The following is a 27,465-nucleotide window of genomic DNA, read 5'->3' on the forward strand; positions in this document are numbered from 1 at the left end:
CTTATTTTTTTTAAACATCGGGCTTATTTTGTTGTCAATTGTGACTTAATTTGATAACAGACATTTTCCACTCCCTATTTATCCAGTCATATTTGTTATTAACTATGCTTTAGGATTTGCATTTCTTTTTGGAAGGGGAGAAGAGGAATAGAGAGGAAATCAGCAGCTCAGAGAATCTGGGTTTGAATTTTGAAGGTCCCCCCTCAGTGAAGGTGGAACCTAGTCCAGGTTAGGCTGAGAGAGCTAAAGAAGGTGCCCTGACATGAAGTCTCACAGGGAAATCCTCAGTGCGCACTGAACAATTTTTTAATCCAAGATTTTCAGCCAGGCATTCAGTGGACACCATGGCTTGGACCCTGCCTACCTTTCTGGTCTTCCTTCTTCTACCCACCCCCACGGCTGCTACTCTCCAATCAGAGGCAGGATTTTCCAGATGATGCTCCTACACACCTGGGTACTTTGCACACGCTGTTCCCTCTGCCTGGACTCCCCCCACCGCCAGGCGCCCTCTAACGGTCCGGCTTACAAGTCTCCTCCCTGGGGAAGACTGTCTCAGCTTCCGCTCTCACCTTTCTTCCAGCTGAGCTCACTGCTCCTGCCCTTGTGTTCCCAAACCCCACATACACACATCAGTCAGAGCTCTTATCACGCCACCTAACTAGGTCTCGTCTCCTGAGTGGGCGGAAGCTCTCTGATCCTCGGTGCCCAGAATAGCACCCAGTGCGCAGGGAGTTCCAGGAAGGATGTACACATTAAGTCCAAGGCACACTAGATACCATTTGAAGCAGAAACAAGGAGAATGAGGTGGATATCTGTTACTGGCAGGGGAAGGGGCAGGTCTGGAGCTGTTCTGGGATGCTCTCTCTGTGAGGCTGTGCCCCTCTCTGGAATCGAGCTCAGAAAGCTTGTTATCTGGCAGGAAGCTGATGCTAATGCTGTTTGGCCCTTGTGCTGTTGTTTGGGGATAAATATGTCAGCACATTAATAACTTCATCTAGACTCGATGACCAGGGATGGGCTGGGGGGAGTGGGTGGCAGAGGGTCAGAAACCACAAAGAAGCTGAGTCGCTGAGAGAGAAAGCAAGTTGTTCAAGGTTACACAGACTCAAGTCCAGGTCTGGCTCCAAACCTTCACTGTATAAATTGTTCTCAGACTTAAATTTGCAAGAGTCTAAGGACTCTTTGGCTAATTTAGATTTAATCACGCATTCTAAAAATATATACTTTATTTATTGAGTGCTTATTGAATGCCAGCACCATGCTAGGCATTTTATACACATATATTAAAGCTAATTTGAAAAACAACCCTGCAAAGCAGGTATCATTAGCCATAGTCTTTGGATAAGATCAGTCTTAAAAATCTAGCTTGGTCCCAGTCCAAATCCCATGCGGTTCTTTCCGACTGCACATGCTACCTCCGAACCCATCCTCTAAATCTCCACCTGTTATTCCATGAAACTCAACTGCAATGAAATGATAAGAATCATAAACCACCAGCATGGGCATTTTCCAGGCAGAATCTCTGTCACGTACTGCTTCTGCGAGCCAGCAAACCCAAAGGAACGAAATGTCGCAAGAGGACCCTTACACACAGAAGTCATTTATGGAAGACAAGACTGGAGCGAGCTCACAGAGCAGTGGAAATGAGGAGTGAATTTATGAGGCTGAGGACCAAGGCTACTGGGTGGGGGTGGACAGGGAGGAAGACCTGAAGGAGAGCCAGCAGAGGGGCAAACGTTGGGTCTAAGGGACCACATGTGAAATGGTGTCCTGGAAAACATCAATGAGACTGAAATCTTCTTAAGGAGTCCTTAGGCTCTGAAAGAAAGGTAAACTTTTCTACTTGTAAGGACCACCTTGGAGAGGTTAAATTCCTTCCCTTTTCTAAGGCAGCCAAGAGAATGAAAATCCAACTTGGGGTTGGTAGGGACAGTCACTCGGCTCAGCAGCGCTGCTGGGCTCACCCACTTTATGCATAAGCAGATGAGGCATCCAGCCCACCACGGCTGCTCCCCAGGGAAGACTTGAAGGAGGTGAAATGATGCCAGCTCTCCTCCAGGAGGGGTTCTGGCTGGCTGGCAAGGCACACGAAACTAACATGAGCTAGGTCTGGAAACTGACAGAGGAGGAGCCCAGGGATTTTTGGTTTTAGCTCTGCAGGGCGTGCGCCCCTGCGTGCGTGTGAGCATGTGCATGCATGTGTGCGTGTGTGTGTGTGTGTGTGTGTGTGCAAGGATGTGGGGGTACACAGGGGTGGGGACGAGGGGCCTTAGAGAACAGATTAGACTGGTAGTGTGCTGGGTTCTTCCCGGGCAGAGCCTCTAGCTTCTTCTTTGATGTGTCACTGGGTAAGTCATTGTATTGAGTAATCACTGAGAACCTAAGCCATATCAGGCCCTGCCCTAGGGATACTGGTAGACCCTGACCACATAGAGTTCACAGCTTGGCAAGAGAGAGGCAAGATTACAACATATTGCTCAGTATACCACAGAGCTTGGGAGAGGCCTTGGAGCCATATCTGGTTTGAACTGGACTCTGCCACTTACCGATGGGGGGATGCCGGCAAGGAATTTCACTTTTCTGAGCTTCAGCTTCCTTATCCAGAAAATGGAACTAGTAATACTTTCTTTACAGTTTTCATATGAACCTTAACTAAGATAATGGTTGTAATGCACTTAGTTCAGTAGTTGGTACACGGTAAGCACTAAGAAATGTGTGGCTCTTTAAGTAACACTCTATCCTTGTAAGGAAACCTCTTTGGATGGAAAGGGGGCTTGAGGCAAGAGCTGAGGACTTGGAAACAGAGCTCCTAGATTTAATTCACACTCTGCCACCGCTTAGCTGAGTTACTTTGGACAAGTCATTTCCTTTCTCCAGCTCTTTACTATCGGTAACACTAGCAATCACCACCACCACCATCACTACTATCATCCCCCCAAGACTGGAAAAGCCAAGTCCCACTGGGTCCAGAGTTGAGGACACTGGTGTGTGGGGGGTGGGGCATATAACCCATGCTCTTCCAGGCCATAGGCATTTGTCCCAACAGTTATCTTACACTGTTTGTCACGAAGGAATATCCCATGAAGGAGGCTAGATTTCAGGAGGAATTTCTGAGCTGAGATTGGAAGCCAAGCTGCTGGGAAGGTGGGGGTCTGAGTAAATCCTTACATAAAATCTGACTTCACTGTTTCCACAAGCGTAATCACAGTGCTGAGGAACTTGTCAGCTCACATTTCATGACAGGTTGGTCGCTGAGTGCAGGGCATGTTGATTTCAGCTGCTTTCACTAAATCCTGCTCCCCGGGCCAAAGAGCGACACATCTCTTCATCTCGGAAGAGGTGGTCCTCCTTCCTATGAGGGCCCAATGGTGATTTCTGCCAACCCCACAAGCCACAGTCGGTGGCGATGGGGTGAGCTGCTCACCTGCAGCTCCTGACAGGAAGGCTCTGGGCAGTGTCTGTGCCAGGCCTGCCAGGCCAGGAGCCAATAACACGCACACTACGCCGGGAGCTGCCTCTCACCGGGGGTCCCAGTCGTGCCAGACGCGGCGTCAACCACTTTACCTCCATCTTCTCACTGAATCCTTACCACAATCCCCTAGGTGATTTTACCATGAAGGAAACTGAGGTGGCAGGGGTCGAGGGGAGGTTAAGCAACTTGCCGAAGCCACTCGACTAGCAGGGAGTAGATTTTCTGAGGCAAAGTCCAGTGCCTGTCCCACTACCTTGTAGCTAACCCCCCGGACATAGAGACAGCCCCCCAGCTTCAGCGGCATCCAGTCAGTAAGGCAGTTCTTGCTCACCTTTGTGGCAAAAACTCGATAGCTTTCAAACAGCTCCCGCTGGCTGAAGTGCCCTCGGAAGGGCGGTAGGAGCCAGACGCGAAGCGCTCACTCTAGCCAGGCACTATTCGATGCGCGTACATACGTTCTAGAATTTGACGGTCGCATGAGCTTTGAGGGAGACATCATTATCTCCAGTTTTCAGACCAGGAAACTGAAGTCGAGAGAAGCCAGTACCTTTCCAAGGTCACACAGCACGTGGCAGTGGCGGGACCGAGGCCAGCAGGTACCGCGGACACAGGGCGGGTGGCGAGGGAGAACCACCTTCCAAGTGCCTTCACTCACCTTCAGCCTGGCTTCTGGGGGGAAGCGACAGCTGAGGAGAAACAGTGGCCCGTGGAGAGGCGACACGGAGTGCTGGGCCGCAGGCGAGGCCCGGGGCCCCAGGCTGAACGTTGGCCGCCAGCCTCCTCAGGCCCTGGTGTGCCTTAGGCAAGCCTGGCAACCCCCTGAGCCTCGAGGTGATGTCCTACCTGGTCCCCCTGCCCACGGGGCTGTCACTGTGGGGGTGCGTGTGCGTGTGTGAAGTATCTCTGTAGGCTGGGAAGCACTCGACAAACACAAATTGCTATTACTACTGCCAGGGGAGACAGTAATTTTGAAGCCATCTTTGAAATTCCTGGCCAGGTTGGCAGTCATGACACTGTTTTTGTCAGCTGTAGGTTGGAGCTTTAAAAACTATAATCCACATTTCCGAAAAGGCATATTTCATCTTGCCTCTATCAAATGTCTTCATTAATATCAAGGGCTCTCATCAGTGGCTGTTTTAATCATAATCATAACAGCAGCTAACATTTACTGAGCCCATATCACAAGCTGAGTAGCATGCTAAGTGCTTCTTTAATATCATCTTAAATAACTCACCACATGATAATTTTCCAAATAATAACCCCAGAAGGTAGGGACTGTCACCACCTCCATTTTACAGCTCAGAGAGGGGAAGGAACTTGCCCAGAGTTATAACTAGGACCAGCGTTTGAACCAAGGTTTGTTGGGCTCAGGGACGCTTCTCATCACTTGGAACTCCTCTGCCTTCGCACGCGAGGCCACACACACGTTTGACACCAGTTATGGGGAGTGGTGTACGAGGAAGGGAGGATGATGAGCTCTCATAGTTCTATTCAAAGTCCCTTCCAATGGGTCTGCCATGTCCTTTTACAGGACCAATGAAAGAATACTTAGTGATCTCACCCAAAGTTATACCTGCCTCCGTGAAAGGCTGTGCAGTTTCATCGGGGATTAACAATGCACAAACAGTGATATACCTATCATAAATTAGCTTTGTGGCCACATAACAAACAATACAACCCAGTGTGGCTTCAAGAGGACCATTTATTATATTGCTATAAACGGAGCTATATAAAAAGAATTATTCCTAAGATCCTGCGCATCTGTGTTTGCAATCATGTCTTAATGCGAGCTTTGCAAACAAGGATACGAGTCCAATTTAGACTGCATGTTGCACACCAATTCTCCATTTAATGGGGCAAGGTAGTTCAGAGTATTCCAAAGGCACAAATGCTGCATGGATCTCATTTTTGCCAAAGGCCTCAGCCATCTTTCCTGATCACAAAAAGGACTGTTAATATGCAACATAATGAGTTCATTTGAGCTGCACTTCGTTTACAGTGTGGCGTGGTAAAGAAAGTGATTTAAGTAAAAAAAAAACAAAAAACCATAGTGGGGGATGCTGCCACTTTTAGCTGTGTGTCCTTGGGTGGGATTACTTAAAAATTTCCTGTGCCTTAGCTTCTTTATCATTATTTCTCTTCATTTGTTTGTTTGCTGTCTCCCTCAGTGGAAGCTCAACAAAGATTGGGACTTTCTTATCTCTTTGTATCTCTGATTAGAAGAGTGTCTAGTACATAGTAGGTATTCAAAAGTATTCACTGATTAAAGTATTATGTAAATCAGTGAAACAGGGGTGATGATACCTTTCCCACAGAGCTTTCATGTGGATTTAAACAGTGGACTCTGTTGAAATGAGATCTGAGAGGTGAACACACCTACCATATCCCAGTACTGTGCTAGGTGATTCACACATGTTCTCATTCAAGCCCTCGTCTGGAGAGGGTCTACAAATCGTAAAGCGCTTATGAACAGAAGGGTGCTAATGTAATGATCCTTTGAATGTTATATATATAAACCCTCTATATATGAACTGAACACTACAGTGAAGAACACATTCAATCATGTGTTCTTTCATGTGTTTATTATCCATTCATCAGTATTTATCAAGCAGCTGCTGTGGGCCAGGCCTGTGTTGAGTCCTGGGCATGGAGGGTGAACAGACACGTTTGCTGTCTTCATGGAACTTACTGGCTAGCAGAGAATCTGGCCAGAATGGCTGGTGGGGATCAGGTCACAGAGAACCCTAAATAATACACTGAGTTCAGACTTTATTCTGATGAACGAGTGAAACCAAAGAGTTTGACAGCTGGGACCTGATTCCCCCACGTTTTTTTAGAGAGGTGGGGGGAGGAAGGGTGGGGCAGAGGGAGCAAGAGAATCCCAAGCAGCCCAAGCAGGCTCCCTGCTGAGTGTGGAACCCGACCTGGGGCTCGATCTCACAACACGGGGATCACGACCTGAGCTGAAATCAACAGTCAGACACTTAACCGACTGAGCCACCCAGGTACCCCTGGACCCGAGTCCTTTAAAGCCTCATCCCTGCAGGTCTTACCTAGGCACACTGTTCCCTATGGCCTTGCCTCTAGGGATGACCACCATAACATGGGAGATGAGATTTCAATTTACTATTCTAATTCACATGGTTATAGGACAATGTTTTCACTCTCAAGGCACCACTATGGAAGAAATGATGTGAAGATTAATTTCTGAATCTTCTGCTGATCTAAAAGTACAGGTGCTGAAGGATGGTGTTCAAGGGAAGAGGAAAAGTAACACCCACCCCCCCCGCCCCCCCGCTAAATGACCAGGAACAGGGTCAGATCACTGACGGGGAATGAATGGTGCACAGGTAATGGTGGAAAGCTCCTCCCTCCCGCCACGCGGTGCCCTTCTGCCCACACTTACCGATAGAACAGTCATGTCCTGTCCAGCTTGGGTCACAGCTGCAAAGGCCGGTGTCTGGGAGGAAGGTTCCGTGGCCCGAACACTGGTCCAAGCACGTGGCCCTGGGCGTCTCGCAGTTGGTGCCTCCCCATCCCACGGAGCAGTGGCACTCGCCTCTCACACACACCCCCCGGCCTGAACACGTGGGGTCCATGCAGTCCACTGTGACACGGAGCAGAGAGAACAGAGAGAACACAGGTGAGCATCTGACCAGTGAAGTGGTGAAGTACGACACTTGGTAGTGGAGGGGCTTCACCCTGGTAAGAGGACACAGACTTCCTGTGGAGAGGCCACTGAATATAGTAAAGAGGAAGAACTTGGATGAACAGTACACCTGGGTTCCTGGCTTGATAGGAGGCTGACTGTTTACCTAGGGGAGGTTCCCTTGCCTATAAAATGTGGATACAAATTCCTACTTCTTGGTTTGTAAGGCAGAGTAAGAAATGCATATCAAGGGGCACCTGGCTGGCTCAGTTGGTAAAGCATGTGACTGATCTCACGGTTATGAGTTCAAGCCCCATGTTGGGTGCGGAGCCTACTTAAAAAAACAAAAAAAGAAATATATATCAAGTGTTAGCATGGTACCCAGCGCCTGCGGCGCCTGTAATAACTGCACCAGTTAGCCGACAAGACTTCATTCTGTCCCCTTCTGTGTATCCAGCTCCGAGAACGGTGCTCAGCACAGAGGAGGTGCTCACGAAATCTGTGTCGAATGAACTATTATTGTTTACCACCTCACAATACAGTCTTACCATGAAGGTGGACTAAAAGAGATTCCTTAATTGAAAAGAGAATTTATTTTGCATTTAAATTCCATTAGATGTTATCATCTTCCCAAAGTTCTTGTGATTGACACAAACTTTCAAACCTCGCTTTCCAGAGGGCAAACATTTCAATGACTATTCAAAATTACATGCACTGCCATGAGAGACTCTGGACTCCAGGAAACAAACTGAGGGTTGCAGAAGAGAGGGGGTGGGGGGATGGGGTGGCCGAGCGATGGCCATTGAGGAGGGCACGTGACGTGATTAGTACTACTACATGTTGGCGAATTGAACTTAATAAAAAACAACAACAACAAAAAACCCCACAAAATTATATCCACAGGCTTTGCACAGCTTCTCCTCACATAGGGGGTGAATTGTATAGCTGTGGCTCACGGCCAAGCAACCCCTGTAGGGCTCCTAGAGCCCAAGGTCAAGGTGGTCTCAAGAGACCAACCCAGAAATAGAGAAAGGAGAATAACATGTGGGTTACCTGCTCTGTGCCTGCACCATAGGAAGTGCTTTACATATATCCTCAGAATCAGGTTCTTCCATAACCCCGTGAAGTACAGATGAGGAAATCAAGGCTCAGAGAGGCAAATAATTTATGCCGGATCACACAGTTAACCCTGCCAGAGAGGAATCTGAAGGTCTATCGGATTCTGAAGCCAATATGTGTTACTGGGGTTGATTTTCCTAAATCAAAGCTTTAGGTACGGGGCTGCACAAAATTAACAGAGACCTCTAATCTTCCGTAAAGCCCTGCACAGAAAAAGCAGAAGGAGAGTATTGAGGGCCGACTTATCACATGGCTCCAGTTCACATGGAAAGTGCAAAAGGCAGCAGAGAGAAGGCAGAGTTGGCAAAGGCCGGTCCAACTCTACCAAAAAGTTGTGAGATCTGTCTTTTATTTTAGGAAGGCAGAGGATTCCCATTCCTCTTGCAATTGTAAGGGAGAATGGTGTCCTGGTAGGGCCGCCATGTGCAGCAGCTGGAAAAAGGGTTGACGGTGCCGTAGCGAGTGTGGTCAGCTTCCTCCAGGAAGCCCTCCAGAGGAAGCCCTGTCCTCCACAGGAAGAAACTTGGCATCCGATCTCGGAGGTCCTAGGTTCAAGGGTCACGGGACAAAGGCACTGGTTCTAGGACTACCGTCAAGTCACGTACCTCCTCTGAAATTCCCGTGTCAAAATTACCTAACAGTTGCTAATGAGGACACTGAGGATTTGGAAGGACCGTGTGAGCGATACACTGTTGCCAAGAAGTTACTTTTCCATCCTATCAGGACCTTCAGTGGCATGACTTGGGTAACCTGGAGAGAGGCGCTTTTACTTTATTTATAATTCAGGCATGATTTTACTTCATTGATTAATTAAATTTTATAACCCCACATATTTGACTTTTGCAGAAAAGATGGGGAAAGCTGGCCTTGGTATGTTAAAGTCACAGACACAAATGGACAGAGACTGTACAAACGGCCACATTCTGGGAACACAGTGTCTGTCTGAGGGCCAGCTTATCAAGATAGCTCTTTTACTTTTTAGGTCTTGAAAAGGAGTTCAATTTAATGATCTAAATGAGACATCAGAAGGTCAGAAGTCAGGAGCAATCATTTGCTAAAAAAAGAATCTTGGGAACAACAATAGCAACAACAATAATAATAACAACTAGTACTGATGTAGTCCCTCTTCTGGGCCATATTTTGCTATTCAACCATTTACCTCCACAGTCTCATTTAACTCTAGTGACAATTCTTTGAGGTAGATACTATTACTATCCGCATTTCATAGATGAGGAAATGAAAGCATAGAGAGGTTAAATAACTTGCCCAAGATCACACAGTGGTAAGTGGAGGAATTTAAATTTGAATCACTCTTTCCTGGTACACATCTCTTGCTATTTCTTCTGTAATCTTACTGGTTCAAAAATACACACATACATATATACAGACCTAAATGGTTAAAAAATAGAAATAAAAGCAAAACAAACCAAGAAAAGAAATAGAACAAAGTGGAGAATTAGTAAAGCCAAATGAAGGCAAAGAATCTTCTCTCGCAGTCTCTGGACACCACTTCATGATGGTTAAAGCATGACCCATTGGAGTTCCTGGTAATTAAAAATAATAAAAATAATAACAGTGATATATTTTCATGACAAGCCTCACATCTCAGAAACTCAGAAGGATTATTCTGGCCCATTAGGCTACTATGATAATTCCCTAGATCCAGAGAGCTTTCCAATTTGACAGGAAACGACTCAGCAATTCTTGTCCTGAGGCCCATAAAGGTATTTCCCGTTCTGGGAGCGCCTGGGCCCAGGCTTCGGGGTTGACGCTGTCTCTGAGGCGCCCTCGAGGTTGAATCTATAAATCTGCACTGTTAGTGAGCAAGCCGAGAGGGTGCCAAGTTTAGCAAGAGGCCCTTGGCGTCACAGTCCTGCTCCTCAGACACAGTAAGTCTGAGAGGGACCCAGGAACCAGCAAAGCGAATCCCACACTCTCAGAAGATGGTCCAGGCAGGGAACGAAGACCAGAAGGCACTGACGACAGAACTGCACCTCAAGAGAAGGCCACTCGGCTGAAGTGGCTGAGCAGGGTCCCCGCAGGGAGGACGCTGTCCCTGCTGACCCGATACCTACGGCCATTATCTACACCACCGTGACACTCTGCTAGAGACATCCTCCGTAGACTCAGGATCTGCCCTCGCTTTCTGGGGCCTCTGGGGTGATGGGAACCCTAGGATGGGATGAAAGTTGTCTTCCTTCTATCACAGCAAGACGGTTTCACAAATGACATCTGTTTCCCTGGGAGCTGTGGGTCACACGGGGAGACCCAGCCAGCCCGTGGTGGGGGAGCTCTATGCTGAAGGAGTAGGGGAGAGGTTGGCAGGGAAGTGGGCCGAACTCTGGGTAGAAGACAGTCTAACTTAGTTTCTGCTTAGACGAGGGGCCAGTTACCTGTTTTTTCCTCTGCAGAGCCTGACATTCAAGCCAAAATTTCTGGCAGAAGCTTAGCCCATTAACAAAATGAGGAGGCCTGCACGGCCAAGCTGCAAACACAACTCTTCCCCCAAAATGTGCCCTGCTTCAGTGACCACACAAGCTATTAGATGCTCTTCAGGACCAAAACACAGTGTCACTTTGCACTGCAAAAGGCCTAAGGTGTTCTCTTCTGACCCTCCCCGCCCCCCACCTCCCTCCAAGCGTCCTGTTGGCACAGTTTGGGCTTTAAAAAATACGGGGCCATAAACTTCAGAAGAAGAAGAGGGAGACAGGGAAAAAATAAGCTTGTTAGTTGATGTTTTATAAACACGGTGAAACCCGTCAGAAGAGAGCTGAGGGAGGAGGAGGAGAGAGAGGAGTGGGGCGGGGTGGCGAGGAAGGCCCCAAGAAGCCCGCATTATAAACACAAGGACTGTGCAGTGACGCTTCACCAGGGAAACAGAAATAATAAAAGGAATCAGTACCACATGGCCCTCCTCAGAAAAGAAAGGAGTCAAAACACTTCTTTCAAATAGATAACGTAAATCAAAGAGCTAAACAACTTTTTTTTTTCCTCTTTGTAAGTAAGCCTGCCCGCTGGGGCACTGTCCAGAACCAGCTGAGCTGGGGAGGGGACAGCGGGCCCTCTCTGGCCCACAGGACATGCTGGACTTCAGGGTGGGACGACCCCAGTGTTTCAAGAGGAATCTCCTCTTTGCTTTTCTTTTCTTCTCTGGGTCTTCACCTCAAGTGACTAAAATGCAAAGGGAAAGCAGATGAAGGTCACCATTGTCGGGATGAAAAAGCGAAGTTCCTTTGTTCCAGAGGCTGGCGCTCCTCCTTTCTCAGACAGCCCAAAGTAATCCCCATCAAAGTTAATAGGTCTGAATCAGGACCTCCAGGCACACTTAGGGTTTACAGGCAGGCTGTCTCAGAGAGGCGCTGCTTTTCAGACACTAATCCTTTCCTGTTCCCCACTCTTTGAAAGTGGGCCCATTATATCGGCTCTCTCTCTCTTTTTTTTAAAAGATTTTATTTATTTATTTGACCGAGAGAGATACAGCAAGAGAGGGAACACAAGCAGGGGGAGTGGGAGAGGGAGAAGCAGGCTTCCTGCCGAGCAGAGAGCCCGATGAGGGGCTCGATCCCAGGACCCTGGGATCATGACCTGAGCCGAAGGCAGATGCTTAATGACTGAGCCACCCAGGTGCCCCTTGGCTCTCTTTTTTTTCCTTTTTCTTTCTTTCTTTTTTTTTTTTTAAGAGAAATGATACCTTGAGAGGGGCCTATGTGTTAAATCCCAAATGGGTTAGCAGGGTAGCTCTCCTTTGGAGCCTCTTCCATCTGCCAGGAAGATGCCAGTGCCCTATATGCTGGGCAGTGGGAGGGAAGCCCATTAGCAGCGTCCACCCATTTCCAAAGACCTTGCATAAAGTGATTGGGGTGAAACAGGAAATGTGCTTCAACTGTCCCCAGATTAATACTAATAATATAAGACCTAACATTTACGGGGCATTTATTATGTGTCAGACACCGCTTTACATGGGTCATTTAATTCAATCCTTATGACGGCCCTCTGAGGAAGGAAATCCCATTTTATTGATGAGGGAAGCGAGGCTAAGTTAGTGGCACAACCAGGACTCAAGCCTACATCCGATCCCAGAGCATGCACTCTTAAAAGCCACTTGTATATATATTGCTTGTGAATAAGACCCTACTCGTCTACAAATCCCATGCAGGCAAGAAGAAAGAGGGCTCTGAAGTCAGAAGACCTGGGGTGGGTCCCAGCCCTGCTGCTGGCTAGCCCCATGACCGCGGGCCCGCGGCTGCCCTTCCTCAGGCCACAGAAATGCCCACATATCTCACCAGATGAGATTGCCTAGGGAAGAACTGGCGCACTGTTAAAGTGGAAGCTCCCTTTCTAGCCTCCACTACACATAGTTTACTTTATGAAGGAAAGAGACACACTCACAAGCACCGATGAGCTACACACACATACCTGTGCTAACAGAGGGCAGAGTCTGGAGGTCTATAACAGACTCTTACTTAAGACATGGAGAGAATATGAGCTTAAAGGGGAGGAGAAAGAGCCTGGGCTCGGGGGCCAGAAACGCTGGGCTCAACCCCAGCGCCGCCACCTGCAGCCGTGTGACCCTGGGCAGGTCATGCGACTCTCTGAGTCCCGGTTCCCCTAACTATAAAACAGAGATAATTACCTCACCCTATCAGTTTTGAGGTTAAATGATCTAAGGCTCCCAGGACCAGCCTGCATACAGTGAGACTTCTCTTCCCTTCACCAACTAGGGCTCCCATTTGCCTGTCCTCTTGTGCTAAGTGAATTATCGCTGCTGGCAGGTGCCCGGCTCGGGGCAGAGCTGCGCCCTGCACCTGGCAGCGTTCCGAGAGGAGGGGGGCCGCCCACCCCACTCCGAGGTCCTACCTTCCTCGCAGCTCTCGCCCTTGTAGCCGGGGTTGCAGATGCAGGTGCCCATGATGCAGGTGCCGTGGTTGCTGCAGGCCACGTCGATGCACTGGCTGGTGGGCACGTCGCACTCGGCGCCCTTCCATCCGCTGTGGCACAGGCACCGGCCCTTCATGTACTGGCCGTTTCCGCTACAGAGCACGGGGCAGGAGGCTGCGGAGACAGCATGGCAAGTCTGGCGTGAATCGATGCCTGGCGTGGCCCACCTGCCTTTGTCCCTTTCTCCCTTCGGCCTGCAGGCCGGACCAAGAGTCTCAAGTGCTTTGCCACAGTCCCCGTGTGTATCCATCTGTCTGCGTCTCTGGCTTTATTTCATTCTGGTTTAAACACATGTGGAACTGTAGGCTAGGCTGTGCCGTGCAGGGCCTGGTGGAGTTAAGCGCCCACTGAACGCTGCTCTCCTCCATCCCCCTCGTACTGTGGGTGCAGCATGGTGGTGGGGCCAGGACCTTGACGCACAAAGCTTCCATCTGTTCCTTGGTCTTACTGGAAAAGACAGCGGCTGGGCCTCCTGCCTGCCCCAATCTCCCCTCCAGCACTCTCCTGACAGCATTCCGTTTTGTTCCCTGTGCCCCATCCGCAGCACCACCTGCTGTCTCTCTAACCCAGCAAAGCTCAGCCTTTCTTGCCTTTCAGGCTCCACTCAAGCCCCACACACTACTGTCCCCATAAGAGAATAGCTCAGCCCAACTTGGCTCTTTAAAGTATTACCTTCAAGCCCCACACACTATTGCCCCCATAAGAGAATAGCTCAGCCCAACTTGGCTCTTTAAAGTATTACCTTCCCATTCTGCCTCTTAGCATAAAGTGTTTCGTGATCATCTGTATGAAGGACATGATATAAAAATAAAGTATATGGCACTGTGCAGTAAGTACCTCCCAGCCTTACCGAGATACAATAAGGCTGTTTTATACATGACTCTCAAGTTTAAGTGTGGTTGGGATGAGACAGTAATTCTTGTTAGAGGGAATGACTCACCTCTTCTCGCTGCACCCCCTTCCCCTGGCCCCCACCTGGTTTCTTTCCTTTTAGAGGCACTCAGCAGGTAATCACTGTGGTTCCTCGGGGCTGCAGCTCTGCAATCTCAAACGGAGTTTCTTCCACATTAGGAACAACAAGCTGAAGCCCCCAAACAGCATCATGTCACAGTATTTGCTGGGCACTCTGAAAAACCACCTCTGCCTCACACTGATGAACGACTGTTCAAGCATCAGGTCTGGATTCCAATTCCAATTCCAATTCCATCCAGGGAGCTTTCCTGGTCCTCATCGTGTCCAAGCTAAGACAGCCGCTCCCTGAATTTAACCTTGCTGTAGCGTGTTTCACTTGCTCATGACTGCTTTGTCATCATCTACTTACTTGTCTGTCCCCCCGACCAGACTGAGAGCTCCTGGGCTGGGCCTCGCTCAGTGCTCTAACCCCAGCACCTAGCACGGGAACAAGCCCCAAAGGGCACTAAGCAAACGCTTGCTGAAGGATTGAAGAGGTGGGAAGACCAAAGGAAGGAGCCATTTCAGTTTCCCAAGAGGAGTGCCAAAGCCTCAGACTACAGAGCTCCTTTGGCCTTCGCCCTGTTGACTCTTCCAAGGACAGAAAGGAAGGCCAAATGCACAGGGCACATCATGGGTAGCCTTTAAGCCGTCTCAGTACTGGTCATCATTAGCACTGTCCATGCCCAGATATGAGGCAACATTAGGGTCCCGTGTGGCATAAAGCAGCCCCCCACCCAACCCCTCCCCTCAGTGGTCTCAACAGAGATCCCGGCACCATGGAGCAGTAACGCAGGCCTGGCCACAAGGCCAGAGAGACCACACTTGCGAAGTGACCGGCAAAGCCCCTTGGCACATGTCAATTATCCTTCAATAATCAAAAAACAAAATGGAACAACCTCCCCCCCGCAAAAAAAAAAAAAACCACCAAAGGCACTTGGCAAAGGCTGAGCAGTCCTCAAAATGGAAATCAACTTTTTAAGAGGACCACCACTGCCGCTTCCCCTGCCCCTAGCACAGACATGAGGTTCACGCCCTTGTGAACAATGGGGCTGACGCGGCCCCGGCTCTGCCGGCAGACCCTGCTCTCGGGGCTTCCGGACAACGGCCCTGGGGGGCCCTGCTCACGGGAGGCAGCAGGTGGCCCGGGGCCCTGCGCTTGCTCTGAGAAGCGCGACGTGTGCCACCCACGGGGCCGGGGGGAGTGGGGGTCGCCCGCAGACGCACAGGTCTCACCTCTGCCACAGTCGGGGCCCAGGAAGCCCAGGAAGCAGTGGCAGGTCCCAGAGATGCAGTCCCCATTGCCGTAGCAGTTGCTGGGACAGTTATCCACCGACTCTGGTGGGGAAGAGAGAAGGAGAGTTGAAAAGAGGCCTTCGTTGCCCAACAGAAGGCCCAGGGATCCAACCTCAGGTTAGCCAGGGCCCACACATGCGAGGTCTTCCGGCCCAGTCACTGAAAGGAACCGACAGAGTTAAAAATTATGCGTTATTTTTACTCTTAGTGCATCTCAATTGACACTAAAAGATCTGTTCTGGAAAATGTCCGCCTGAACCAAGATTTTATATATCAAATTTGTATCTACAAATGCATTAGAAATTCTGCAGCTAAAACACTGGGGAAAACAGCATAAGCTGTCAGTGGTGCTGCTTTGTGGAGGCCAGCTTGTTGGGCGAGTCTCGCGGTCTCCTTCGCACTTTCCGTGCTTCACATTTTTCTCATAATGGGCCGATATTCCATTTCCTTGGTTTTTTCTTAGAGCTACTGGGCATTTGCAGATCTGTCTTTTCCCATGTCAGGGTTTTCACCTATTGGCCGGGTGCCCACTGTGGGCCCACCAGGGCTAACACAACAGCCTGGAGGTTGGCCTCCTGCTTCCCCTCTCACTCCCCACTCTGATTCCGTCACCGCCCGGTGGACTGAGCCATCTCTCGGGAACAAATCTGATCCTGTCATTCTCCTGCTTAAAATCCTTCGATGGCTCCCCATTTATTGAGACAAAAAAATTCCAAGATCTCTCAAAGGCACTGGAGTTTTCTTTCACATTCCCTTTGCTGTACCCGCCTCCCCGGCATATGTGGTCATGCCCACCTTTTGCCGGGATGGGATTTTCTCAGACTCTTCCTACTACTTTTGCTATATTCTGTGTGACCTGACAAGGAAATATGGAGTTCATTTAAGAAAGATTTTAGCAAAAAAAAAAAAAAAAATCGTCAATGTTTTGTAGCTTCAGGTAGTAAGCCTGTTATCTAGAAAATCTGTTTATTTGGAACAGCCTGTTTCTCAATAATGCTGGGTGTGGAATAAGGGAAAGAAGCCACTCTATACTGGAGCCTTCTTTGTGCCACATGTTTCCACAAAGTTTCTCCCATTTCACTGTCACCAAATCTGCAAGCAGGTATTGTTATTCCTATTTTTAAAAAAGAAAAAAAAAAAGAGGAGGCTCAGAGAAAGATGAAGTGGCCTGCTGAGAATCACAAAGACGCTGAGTCCTGGAGGCAGGATTTGAACCCAGGACTCAGGGCCTGGTCTTCTTCAGTGATGCTGTGCTCTCTGGGCCTTGAGGGAACTCACTCCACAGCAGAAGCCTGGAGAAGGAACAAGGTGACAGATCAATGGCACAGTGAGGCTGGTCTTGAAGACAGCAAAGGATCCCGCTGTAAGGTAGTAAATTCTAGGGCTTTCAGGGCTTAAAGGGATCCAAAAGACCATAGCCTAATGCTCTCATTTAATAGTGAAGAAAACTGAGACCCGGAGAAAGGTCAGGGACTCACCCAAGGTCTCAGAGTGTGTCAGCAGAGTCTGAATTGAAAGCAGAGGAAGGGTTAGTCAGGTGGGACAGAGTTAAGGATTCAACGTGTTGTCTTAGCTCACAACTACAAGCCGTGAAGCTAAGACTAAGGCCTCTGCTAAATGAGATGTTAGCGTCTAAGACGTGAGTCTTGCCCACAGGAAATCTGCAGCCTAACTGGGAGAACGAGACGACAGCTGTCACCCAGGCAGTAGCACGGGGCATGGAAGAAGTTGTGCCTGGAGGTAAAGAGACCTTGTACGGGGGCCCATTCTTCTAGTATCATGCTGGGGGGGCCTAAAACAACTTCCTGCCCCTCTCTGGGCCTCACCTCCTTCATATATAAATGAAGGTGATGGCAGAGATGATGACCCCTGGGACCGCTACCTGTTCTAAAATTTTATGAGTCTATAATTAATTAAGAGAGCAACTGTGCAGAAAAGGTGTCCAGACAAGGAAGGGCATTGAGCCTTAAGAGCAACAAAGCACTTAGGGCCAAGGCAATGGTAGCTGATACGGGACAAAACCAGCAGAGGGAAGGCTTCTCAGAGGAGGTGGGCTTGAGGAATGGCTTGGGTATGGATCGATAAGGGAAAAGATGGAGGGATGGTGACGAATTCATAGTGTGGTGCATTTCCTGGAAGTCTTTTCCCAACTGTCTGTCATTATTGACTTGGAAACTACTTAAAAAGAGTTCAAGAGTTCAAATGCGTGGTTCTTTTTGTGAATGGGTGGGAAATTCTACTCACTCGATGTTGTCCCTCTGCTAACAAGGGCTGCGCTTTACATGAACACAGAGTTAAGAACAAGAGGGTCCAATCTAGCATGTGCTCTCCTTGCAGCTCAAAGTGGTCTGGGTCCTGGTGGAGCGAGGCTCACAAGCCAGGGCCCTGAGCACCTCTGCTCTCCATTGGCTTTTCCTGGAAGAATCCATGTTCCTACGGTCTTAAAGTTATAAGTGTCCTTCTAGAGAATGACTTAGGAAGTTTCTTTCTGAATATGCTTTTAAAAATAAGAATTTTGAGGGGCCCCTGGGTGGCTGAGTCGGTTAAGTATCCAACTCTTGATCTCAGCTCAGGTCTTGGTCTTGGGGTCGTGAGTTCAAGCCCTGCATTGGGCTCTCTGCTGGGAGTGGAGCCTACTTAAAAAAAAAAGAATTTGGAGTAAAATTTAAGGCAAGATTATTTTCACTTTAAGCTACTGGCTGGTGGTCCAACTGGGGAGGGTGGGTTCCGCCTTCAGCACCGCAGAAGGGGTACAGGGCAGAAGCAGGAGGCCTGGCTGCCAGGTCCTGCTCTGCTACTGCCTGGCTGTCAGACGTTGGCCGTGTCACTTGATCTTCCTGCACCTGTTTCCTCATCTTTACACTTGTTCCTCCCTTGCTTCCCTGCATGGCAACACCTAGTCCTTTCAAATCCAGCTCAAATGTCACCTCCTCTGACAAGCCTTCTTGACTTCTTAAACAGGCTAAGTTACTCCCAGGACTCTGTCCCCCTCAGCCCTATTAAAGCATCATGTGGTCCACGTTGTTGCTCTCACTGAGAGAATTCAACCAGATGATCTCAGAGATCCCCCCGCCCCAATCTAAAACTCTCTGGTTCAGTCCTTCTCAAACCCAGGGGTATAAAATATGTCTCTTAATAAATTACCATAGTTACCACTTGCATTTTTAACAGGATCAATTGCAGATAAGTGTTACACACTGTCTAGATTTTGATTTATGAAGCCTGTAAGATACAAACCTGTTAATCATCTGCCAAAAAGCCTTCACAGTGAAACAGTGAGGAAAATACATTTTCTGTGACTGAGTATTGTTTGCTAAATCTGACAGAAGAGAAGTCTGTTTGCTTCAAAATTTGCCCCAGGCTGTTGGTGTCAGAGAAGGCAAAAGTTTTAGGAGACATGGAATAATTTTACGATAGCAACAAGGAAGTAGAAGGGAGACATTTAGAGAATATTTATTTTGGATGAAATGTTCATGTCTATAGTTTTTCTTCCATTTGGAAGGCTTTCAAGTACTTGGGGCCCACTTGGGACCGCACAAATAATGAGTCTCCACTAACCAGGTATCTCTATACTAAATGCTAGTGCAGAAGAGACACTCATTGGCTTGGGAGAAGTGTGAACTTTATTGCATAAATGTTATGTTTCCAATTAGTGCTTGGTGAATTCCTTCCCCCTATCGTTCCTTCCTGCTTTGCTCACATTCAGACTGCAGCTGCCTTCATTTAGCAGAAGGTGTACCTTTAGACTGCTCAGACCTGAATTAAAATTTCAGCTGCCTATGAATTACTGATTTTCATAATTGGGTGGATGGTATGCTGGAGGATTGGGGGGGTGGGGCGCTTTGCCCCTAGCTTTTGTTTTTCTCTCACAACAGTGGGTCCTGCTAGGAGATTTAATTTTCAGGAACTTGTTTTTCCTTCCATCAATATTGGAATGTGGAGTTTAAATGTTTCCTTAGCTCATTCTCTGGATATGTGTTGTGAGTGGGCGTGTTCTCTGGATGTGGCTCAAAATATTGTTCAACATACAAAGGGGTGTCTGCAGAAGGAAGAGAAGACAATGCTCCTTCCTAGAGGAGATGTGGAAACCACAGACGCCTCAGTAAACCCATTATAGTGCCTTACTTGGTCTGCTCGCTACCCTTTCCCAGACACAAATCACTAGCACTGCTGTGAAATGAGATGGTGACAGATGATCAAGTCAAGGTCAAGGTGAAAGAGGATCACAGTTGATAAATACATCCTCCTGATCTGCAGTTGAGGTCCGGAAAAGCCTGCCTTCATTTTCTACCTTTTGCTTTCCATTTTTGAGATCCCGAAGACTAACTTTGTAGGAAACAAGGAGAGACCACAGAAGAAATCCTGCCTGGAGGAGGACTACGAGGCAGGCTGACTGCCCACTGGACTCCTACTTCAAGGGGCAGTCACACCAGAAGAGGAAAGGTGGCTTTTCTCCTCCACCAGCTCACCATGGCCATGGGAGTCTGCTGACGGATTCCAGCACCAAAGACAGAAGGAATCAGCTGTGAGTGATGCCGGAGCTCACCAGCCATCCTCCGTCTCTCTTCTCCACTCATCCGGTACCTATCCCTCCCTCCCAGCACCTCCTCTATCTCCTGTTCCCCTGTGATGTGCCCCAGCCAAGAGAAGCAACTCTTTCCGCTGCTTCTCTTGTCGCTCCTTAAGTCGTAAATGTGGATGTCAGCAACTCTTTCAGAGCAGTCGGTTAAAGAACCAACGTCTACCTGTTACGCAGCAGAGATCCACTCTCTGGTGCTTCCTTTTGGCTTCACTGTAGGATAGATGCTAATGCTTCAGGCAAGAGGAAGGAACTTGGACTCTGGGACAGCCAACTGCATGACTGGACCTATGACCTTGATGGCACCTAGTGAAATACTTTAGGTTACATCTATTACATCTTCTTTGATCCTGAAAGGGGACTGGCCTTATTATTGGCAACAAGGAAAAGAGAGGAAGACAAACTAGATGGCACAGCTGGGAGTTAATTCTACAGCAACTCAAGGTAGAGAGGAGACTCTAATAGAGACCCTCTCATTCCCTCAAATGGAACCATGAAAGGTGTACCATATATCTTAATTTATTCCTCATAATAATTATGAGAAATGGGTACCTTTGCCATCATTTTACGCATTTACAACTCTCAGATGGAGACTGTGAGCTGAAGTCACTTTCTCAAGGTCACACAGCTATAAGAGCAGATCTAGTAGGTGAACCAAGTTCTATCTGACGCCAAAGAAGCTGAAGGTTGTGGTACATGGCCTGAACCAGAGCGTGGGCTCCAGGAACCAGGATGCCTCCCACTAACTATATGCCTTTTGGACAAGTCATCTCTATATATCGGTTTCCCCATCTGTGAAATGGGGTTAATAATGGCACCCACCTAAGAGAGTTATTTTGAAGGGCTAATAGTGTAGCAGGGTGCATGTGAAGAGGTTTGCTCAGGCCTTGGCAGAGTTGGTATTTTGGTTTTAAGGAAAGGTCACACATGCCTTTCATTTGTGAACCAAAGCAACATACTAACTTGGTCTAATGAATCCCAACAAGGTAATGTGGGCTTTTGGAGGTGAGTGCACACACATATACATATAAAGCACACAGCAACTCTCCATGGTAAAACAGGAAAGCAAACAAGCACTGTGCTGAATGTGAAGAAGGCAGGGTGTTTGGGTACATTCCCTCCTGGGGAAAAGCACTATCAAAACAAATTAAACCTGTTGTCCCCCAGAAGCCCAAACACAGGCAGATTCATGCCAACATCTGAAAGAACTTTTCTCCCTGTGCACTTGAGATTGGCACTGGGAAGGTGCCAGGTGCTGGAAAGCTGTTACATGGCCTGTGAGGTGTCAGTCCCTGTAGGTGCCCCAGCTCTCTGTGCAGATGATGGGATTCAAAGACCTCCAGTCTGCAATAGTCTAGGTCAATGCAATGACAAAAATTTGACAAAGCCCCTGACAGCCTGGGCTTCAAGCCAGTTCTGCCCTGGTATTTGAACTGGGAGACCTGTTTTCAATCATACCCAGAAGTTTACCAACCACTATGAAGAGCAACTCTAAAGAGGGGGTCTAGGAAAGATGATGACTCCCTTGATTGTATTAAGTTTTGGTTATTTGCTAATTCTTTCTTTGGGGGCACACAGAATTTCACCAATAAGACTATGAGCTGCTTGAAGACAAGCATCAAGTCTGGTTTTCCAAAAAGTCTGGTGTGTGCTACACACAAAGCAAGTACTCAGTAATATTCACTGTGTGGAGAAACTGAGCAGGAATACAAGGGGAGAAATGGAGGAAAGAGGGCGGGAGGCACACAGCACGACAGTCAGACTCCAGAGGATGCCTGCTGGCCAAAAAAGCTATCATTTCCTTGCCCTACAGTTTCAGGTGTGCAATGCCTAGAATAAAGGGACTGAGAGGAAGTGCACTCTGCATTGTCTTCTCAGACCATATTTGGAGTTCAGTAGTTCACCATCCGGGAGCCACATTTAAGAGACGGATAAGATGAACTTGAGCATGTTCGTTGAAGAGCAATGAAGAGAAAGATAAGAAGACTTGAACAAACATTTCAAATAAAGAATTCCTGGGTGGTTCTGTCAGTTAAGCATCTGACTCAATTTCGGTTCAGGTCATGATCTCAGGGTCATGAGATCAAGCCCTGTCAGGCTCTGTACTGGGTTGGATGCTGGGCGTGGAGCCTGCTTAAGATTCTCTCCCTCTTCCTCTGCCCCTCCCCTGCACTGTGCCCCGACCCCCACCCCCTGGCTCTCTCTCTCTCTCTCAAAAAAAAAAAAAAAAAAAAAAAAAAAAAAAAATTCCTGAAGGAATTGGGAATTTAGCTTACTCAGGGGGTACTGACCACTGTTTAAAAGTATCTGAAGGGCTATTATGTAAGATAAGGACTGGACTTTTGTGGTCCTAAATTAGGTTGATTAGGTCCAATGAGTAAGGACTATAGTCCTTGGGAAATGGACTTAATTCAAAAGAAGAAAGAATTTTGTAAGCGTCGGAGCAGGATACTATTTACTTTGTTGGATCATATTCTGTTGATGTGTATGGATCTGCCCATATAATATAAACTTCTTGAGGGTAGGAAATGTGTCATTTGCTTCTGACTCTTTAGTAAACAGTGCCATCCTTGGCTCACAGCAGGTCTTCAATGAAAGTCTGTTGGCTGAATGACAAAATGAATGGACTAGGTAACCCATCAGATCATACATTTTCAGTCGCTGGCTGCATTCAAATTAATCACTGGCAGAGATATTGCAGGGGCCTTAAAGATAAGCTTCTAAACCTGAAATCTTAGGATTCCATGAGTCATGTGTGAAGGGACAGGCTTGGACTGTATTGAGAAACTTGGGTTTTAGTCCCACTCCTGCCACCAACTCATTAGGTGACACTGGCCAGGCCCCTTCCTCTCTTACGGTCTTTCTTTTCATCTACAAAATTAAATTCATTGAGCAAATATTTACTGAGCATCCACTCTGGCTCAGGAAGTGTTCCAGTGAAGTGGATGGCTTAGATGGTCTTTCAGATCTAGCATCCTACGATCTAATGAATCAACCCAAATTGTCAGTCGTTAGAATACTATACAAACAGATGAAAAAGTGGAGAAAATCCTCGTGTTTAGGGTTGGAGAGGGGGAAAAGGAAGTTTGCTCATTTATGGGCTGACTTTAACTTCTCACACCTGCCTTCTGTGCCTTCACATAATGAGCATCATGTCATCATTATCCTGTGAGAGGAGCAACGAGGCCGAGTCCTCAGGACAGGGCTGGAGAGCGGGCAGCTCCCCGGCTGCCTCTGGCTGAGAGCCCCTCCTCTGTTCTGGGGACTGCTGGCAGCTGCTCTCACGCGTGTCAGAGGCCCCCCTGTGGGCTCTGGTTCTGCTGCCTCGCCTGGAAAAAGGTGCCTGTGCAGTCTCCTACCGTGTCCTGTGAGCAGGCCAGAGAGGCCGCCGAGACGCGGCATGGTGATACAGCTGACAAATGCTGTGCTGTTCGAGAAGAGAAAGGCCTTCAAAGGAGAAGTACATGTTCACATGTTTGGAGACCCTTTTCCTGCCCTAATAGATCTACCCATCTTCCACCGACAGCTCCTTCCAAGGAGTAATGCCAGGGGGCCCAGACGCTGCCACCTCCTCCCTGGCCACAGCAGACGGGCCTGGGCGGAGCAGCCGACCAGGACAGACTCAGGACCCAGGCGGACTGGTGCTCTATGATGGGGCCTGGTGCACAGAGGCTCAGGGCCAGAGACCCACTTTCTAGTATCTGAACTGAAATGCACCCCGGGAATGTGGCGTCTGAAGTCTCAGTTAACTCAACTACGAGATGAGAAAACCGCTTGCCATACACAATTGTCGCAAAGATGAAATAGCACCACTACATATGTATGAGTTTGTGTATATGTATATACATGCACGTGTGTGTGTATATATGTATAGACAGGCCCCTGGTACACAGAAGGTGCTCAGGAAATGTTGCTTTACTCCTGTCCCTAGTATAGTTTCAGTGAAAACCCGTTAGCCTCTGTCAGTCACCTGAAGGGTCTGTTAAAACATGGACTGCGAGGCTCCACCTCTAGAGTTGCTCATGTCATTGGTCAGGGCAGGGTCCCAGGGGATGCTGATGCCCTTGGGTACCCTGGGTACCCCTCTGAGAACCAGTGGTCTGGAAGAAAGGCTGAGACTTTACACACAGGTCTATCAAAACAAGCCAGAGGGGACAGAGAGATCTAAACTAAGCAAGAATGCCATAACTTGGGGACCACTTCCAAAGAGGAGGGCCGGGTCCTCCAGGAGGTAGTATTTGAATAACTCTTAAAGAACAGGCAGGCTTTTGAAATGCAAAGCAGTTCTGGGCAAGATGGGGATGGAGCCAGAGCCAGATTCGGAATAATCATCTTTGCTGCTCCCACGCAGCGACCTGCTGATCATCATGCCAACTTCATGTCAACTCTGTCTTTAGAACAAATTACTTAAGAAATCAGGTTTTTAAGAGCTCTACTCAGCTGCTGGCTAGAGTTCCATCTAATGAACATCACTTTGTGCTGAATTATTCTGTGATGACAGACAATGGAGGAACAGAAACATGCTCTGAGGAGGTGGGGTGGGGGTGCTGCTAATTATTCTCCAATCATTTATCCAGGCTGGTCACCAAGCTTGATACTGCTTACAAGCTACACAGAAAACCAGGTCAGCATGGTCTGGTCTGAGAACACACAGAACTATGTAAAGATGACCTAGAGACCTGCAGCTTAAGAACACCCAAGGTGCTAGGACTTCACCTGGAAAATGGAAATGTCCAGGCTGGATTCCCTTTGGCCCGGACTGCTGTGTTGGCATTCTGAGGGGACTTCCGCCTCCAGCCTCGTCCCTTTCTGTCTGCTCTGTCCCTGTAGGCCTGGCTGCCATTCTGGAGTTGAGCCTCTTCAGGCCACAGATAAGGGCCACTGTTCCTCAGGACCCAGAGTAGGTTCCGCAAACTGGAGGCCTATGGACGCTTTTGTTTGTATGGTGTCTAAAAATCTGTGTTAGTTGCCAGAATTTCTCAAAAAAAGGAGAGCTCATTAAAAAGTCTCAATGGTGGCTTTTCCTGAAAAATTGGAAGACCCAGCATGGCAGTAATCTCTTCTTATTCAGGAGAGGCCCAGACACTGTGGTCACCTGCTCGGTCCTCCAGACATTTGAATATATGACCCTGGCCTGGAGCAGTGGTTCTAAATGTCATTTATTTGGGTACTGCCGTATGCAGCTGCCATAGGCATGTACTATCTGTCTTATTATTCACTTAGTATTTGTGGCTCATTTATTGTTGTGAATTTATTTAGAACAGAAATTTGAAATAATAGTTTGATATACCTAATTATATTTTTTCCAGCATACTAAAATAAATACATCATTTTTGAAAAAGAGTCTGTCTGTGTATAATGTAAAATCATCTCAAGAAGTATACTGTAGGAAATGTTAGAGATGAGAAAGCCTGAATTTCTGAACCAGGAGTTTAACGCTCCAACTTCTTTCTGAAATAACTTCTGTGCCACAAGGGTCCTCCTCATGGCCTCTTTGTGCTGCTGCCAAATTGCTTCCCATCCGTTCCAGAACCCACACCCCCTTTCCAGCCAATGCTGATGACTGCACCTGCGAAGCACGCCTCCTGCTCCCGTACACAAGTCCAGGACCTTCCATCCTTCAAGCCTCCCGGGATTCCTTCTAGCAAGACAGGTCTCTCTCTCTCTCTCATCTGAATCCTAATGGCAATTTCCCTCTCTCCTTCATTTATCACCTACTGCTTTCTACCTTGCAGTCTAGTTATTTATGAGCATAGCTCTTTTCCCCTAGTGAACTGCAAATTCTTTGAGAGGAAGGAATCCATTTCCAATTCCTCATCTTGTCCATGTCTCCCAAGTGACTGGCCCACTGCCTTGTCTGCAGGAGCTACTCCTTCAACACTTGTTAAATATCAAACGACAAAGGGCAACCTGTGGTTGAATGAGTGTCCTTTGGCGTGTGAAGCCTCAAATCCCAAGGCTGGGTTCCTTCTGTCGGGGTCTGGGCTGTTGGTTTCCTTGCCGATTTCCTTTTTTTTTGCTTTTCATTTTTTTTTTTTTCCCCGAATTTCATTGCTATACATTTTTTCCAGACCTGCAGCTTCATTTTCATTTCTCTTCCTCTGGGCCTGCTATATTCAGCTAGACACTGTAACGGGCTCTCTTGTCCCTGAAGAGCCCTAATCATGTGTTTGGGGGAACCCAAGGTAATACGACTTTGCAGACCCCCAGCTCTTCTCTGTAGCAAGAACTGTCAGAATGGCTTCTCTGAATTATGGACCTGAACTACCTGTTTCAGGATATAACACAATAAAATGATTAACAAGATGGATAAATTCTCCATCTCCGGTGGATTTTTCTTTACAGTAACTATAATGTGTGTCGGTCAGTCGCACAATGATTTGAACTGTATTTCTTTCTTATTTATCTAGTAGGTAACACTCAACATAATAACGTGGGTCTCTGTCTTTGGGCCAGAGGCCAAGTTGGACTTCTGCTGGACACCAAATCCTATTAGAGATCATGGTAATGCAATTACATGCTCAAGTTAAATATTTTATAGCTGCTCTGGCCATCTAGACAGATCGTTCCCTCAGCCTCTAGGCAGAAGCTGTCCAAATGGCAAAAGCAAAAGACTACATATCTTGTAAGGAATTGAGAAATAGTTGCTGTTGTGAAAAGTTTATGGAAACTTCTGGCCACCTCTGACTCTCTGGCAGCAGCAGGAATCTAAGCCACCATTATACTAGGTTATAACCAAATGTCAGCCCCTGTGTGGGCCAGACCTAGAGGGGAAGTCTCCCTAGTTCCCTGACCCATGACATGCTGGCCTGTCCATGTGCTGGAACCACCTGCTCTCTGCCCACTGAGAGGTTTGGAGGCAGACTATACTCTCAGCTGTCCGCATGCTCGAATGATAAGAGCCCATGGGGTCCCTGGAGCACTAGGGAGCAGCCCCTGTGGCTGGCCAGCCTTTTTCCCAGGACCCTGGTTCTTTCCTCCGGTCCCCTGGGCTGGAGTGTGAGCACCAACCCAGGCGTGGTCAGCTGGGCTCTACCTCCCCATGCTTCGTCTCTAACCCCTCTGGGCCCTGGCATAATTCCTGCATAATCTGACTTCATTGGCTGGAACTCCCTGACCTGGGACTGCACGTGGGCCATGCAATCAGACAGACCGGGGTCTGACTTCCTGCTCTGACTCTCACTATCTGTGCAACCCGGGGCGAATCATTTAAGGTCTCTGAATCCCGGGTCCTTACTGACCTATCTCATGGCACAGATGGGGGTTAACTGAGATAATGCACGTGAAGCACTTTGTGGAGCTTGCAGTAAATTTCTCATCGGTGGGAAGTAGAATGAAACCAAGTCAAAGCAAACCAAACCAAGCAAACCCATTTTAGACAGGCCAAGTCAGAGGCTGTGTGATATAAGAGAAAGGGCACACACTTTAGAGCGAGACCCTGGGCATTCGCATCCCACTCTG

At 48.0% G+C, this 27,465-nt stretch overlaps 1 protein-coding gene across 4 annotated transcripts in view; it reads right to left on the reverse strand.

Moving 5' to 3' along the window:
* The window catches only part of TENM4 (teneurin transmembrane protein 4), a 1,359,030-nt gene that overhangs the window by 128,912 nt on the left and 1,202,653 nt on the right, over positions 1–27,465 (reverse strand). For all 4 annotated transcript variants that reach the window (XM_032427010.1, XM_032427011.1, XM_032427009.1 and 1 more), the window contains 3 exons: positions 15,366–15,467; positions 13,098–13,292; positions 6,879–7,079 (listed from right to left, as the gene is read on the reverse strand). In XM_032427010.1, coding sequence (XP_032282901.1) covers positions 6,879–7,079; positions 13,098–13,292; positions 15,366–15,467 — 498 coding nt within the window. The remainder of the gene's footprint in view (positions 1–6,878; positions 7,080–13,097; positions 13,293–15,365; positions 15,468–27,465) is intronic.

This window comes from Phoca vitulina, unplaced genomic scaffold (assembly GCF_004348235.1).
Source record: "Phoca vitulina isolate PV1807 unplaced genomic scaffold, GSC_HSeal_1.0 scaffold36, whole genome shotgun sequence".
Classification (NCBI taxonomy): Eukaryota; Metazoa; Chordata; class Mammalia; order Carnivora; family Phocidae; genus Phoca; species Phoca vitulina.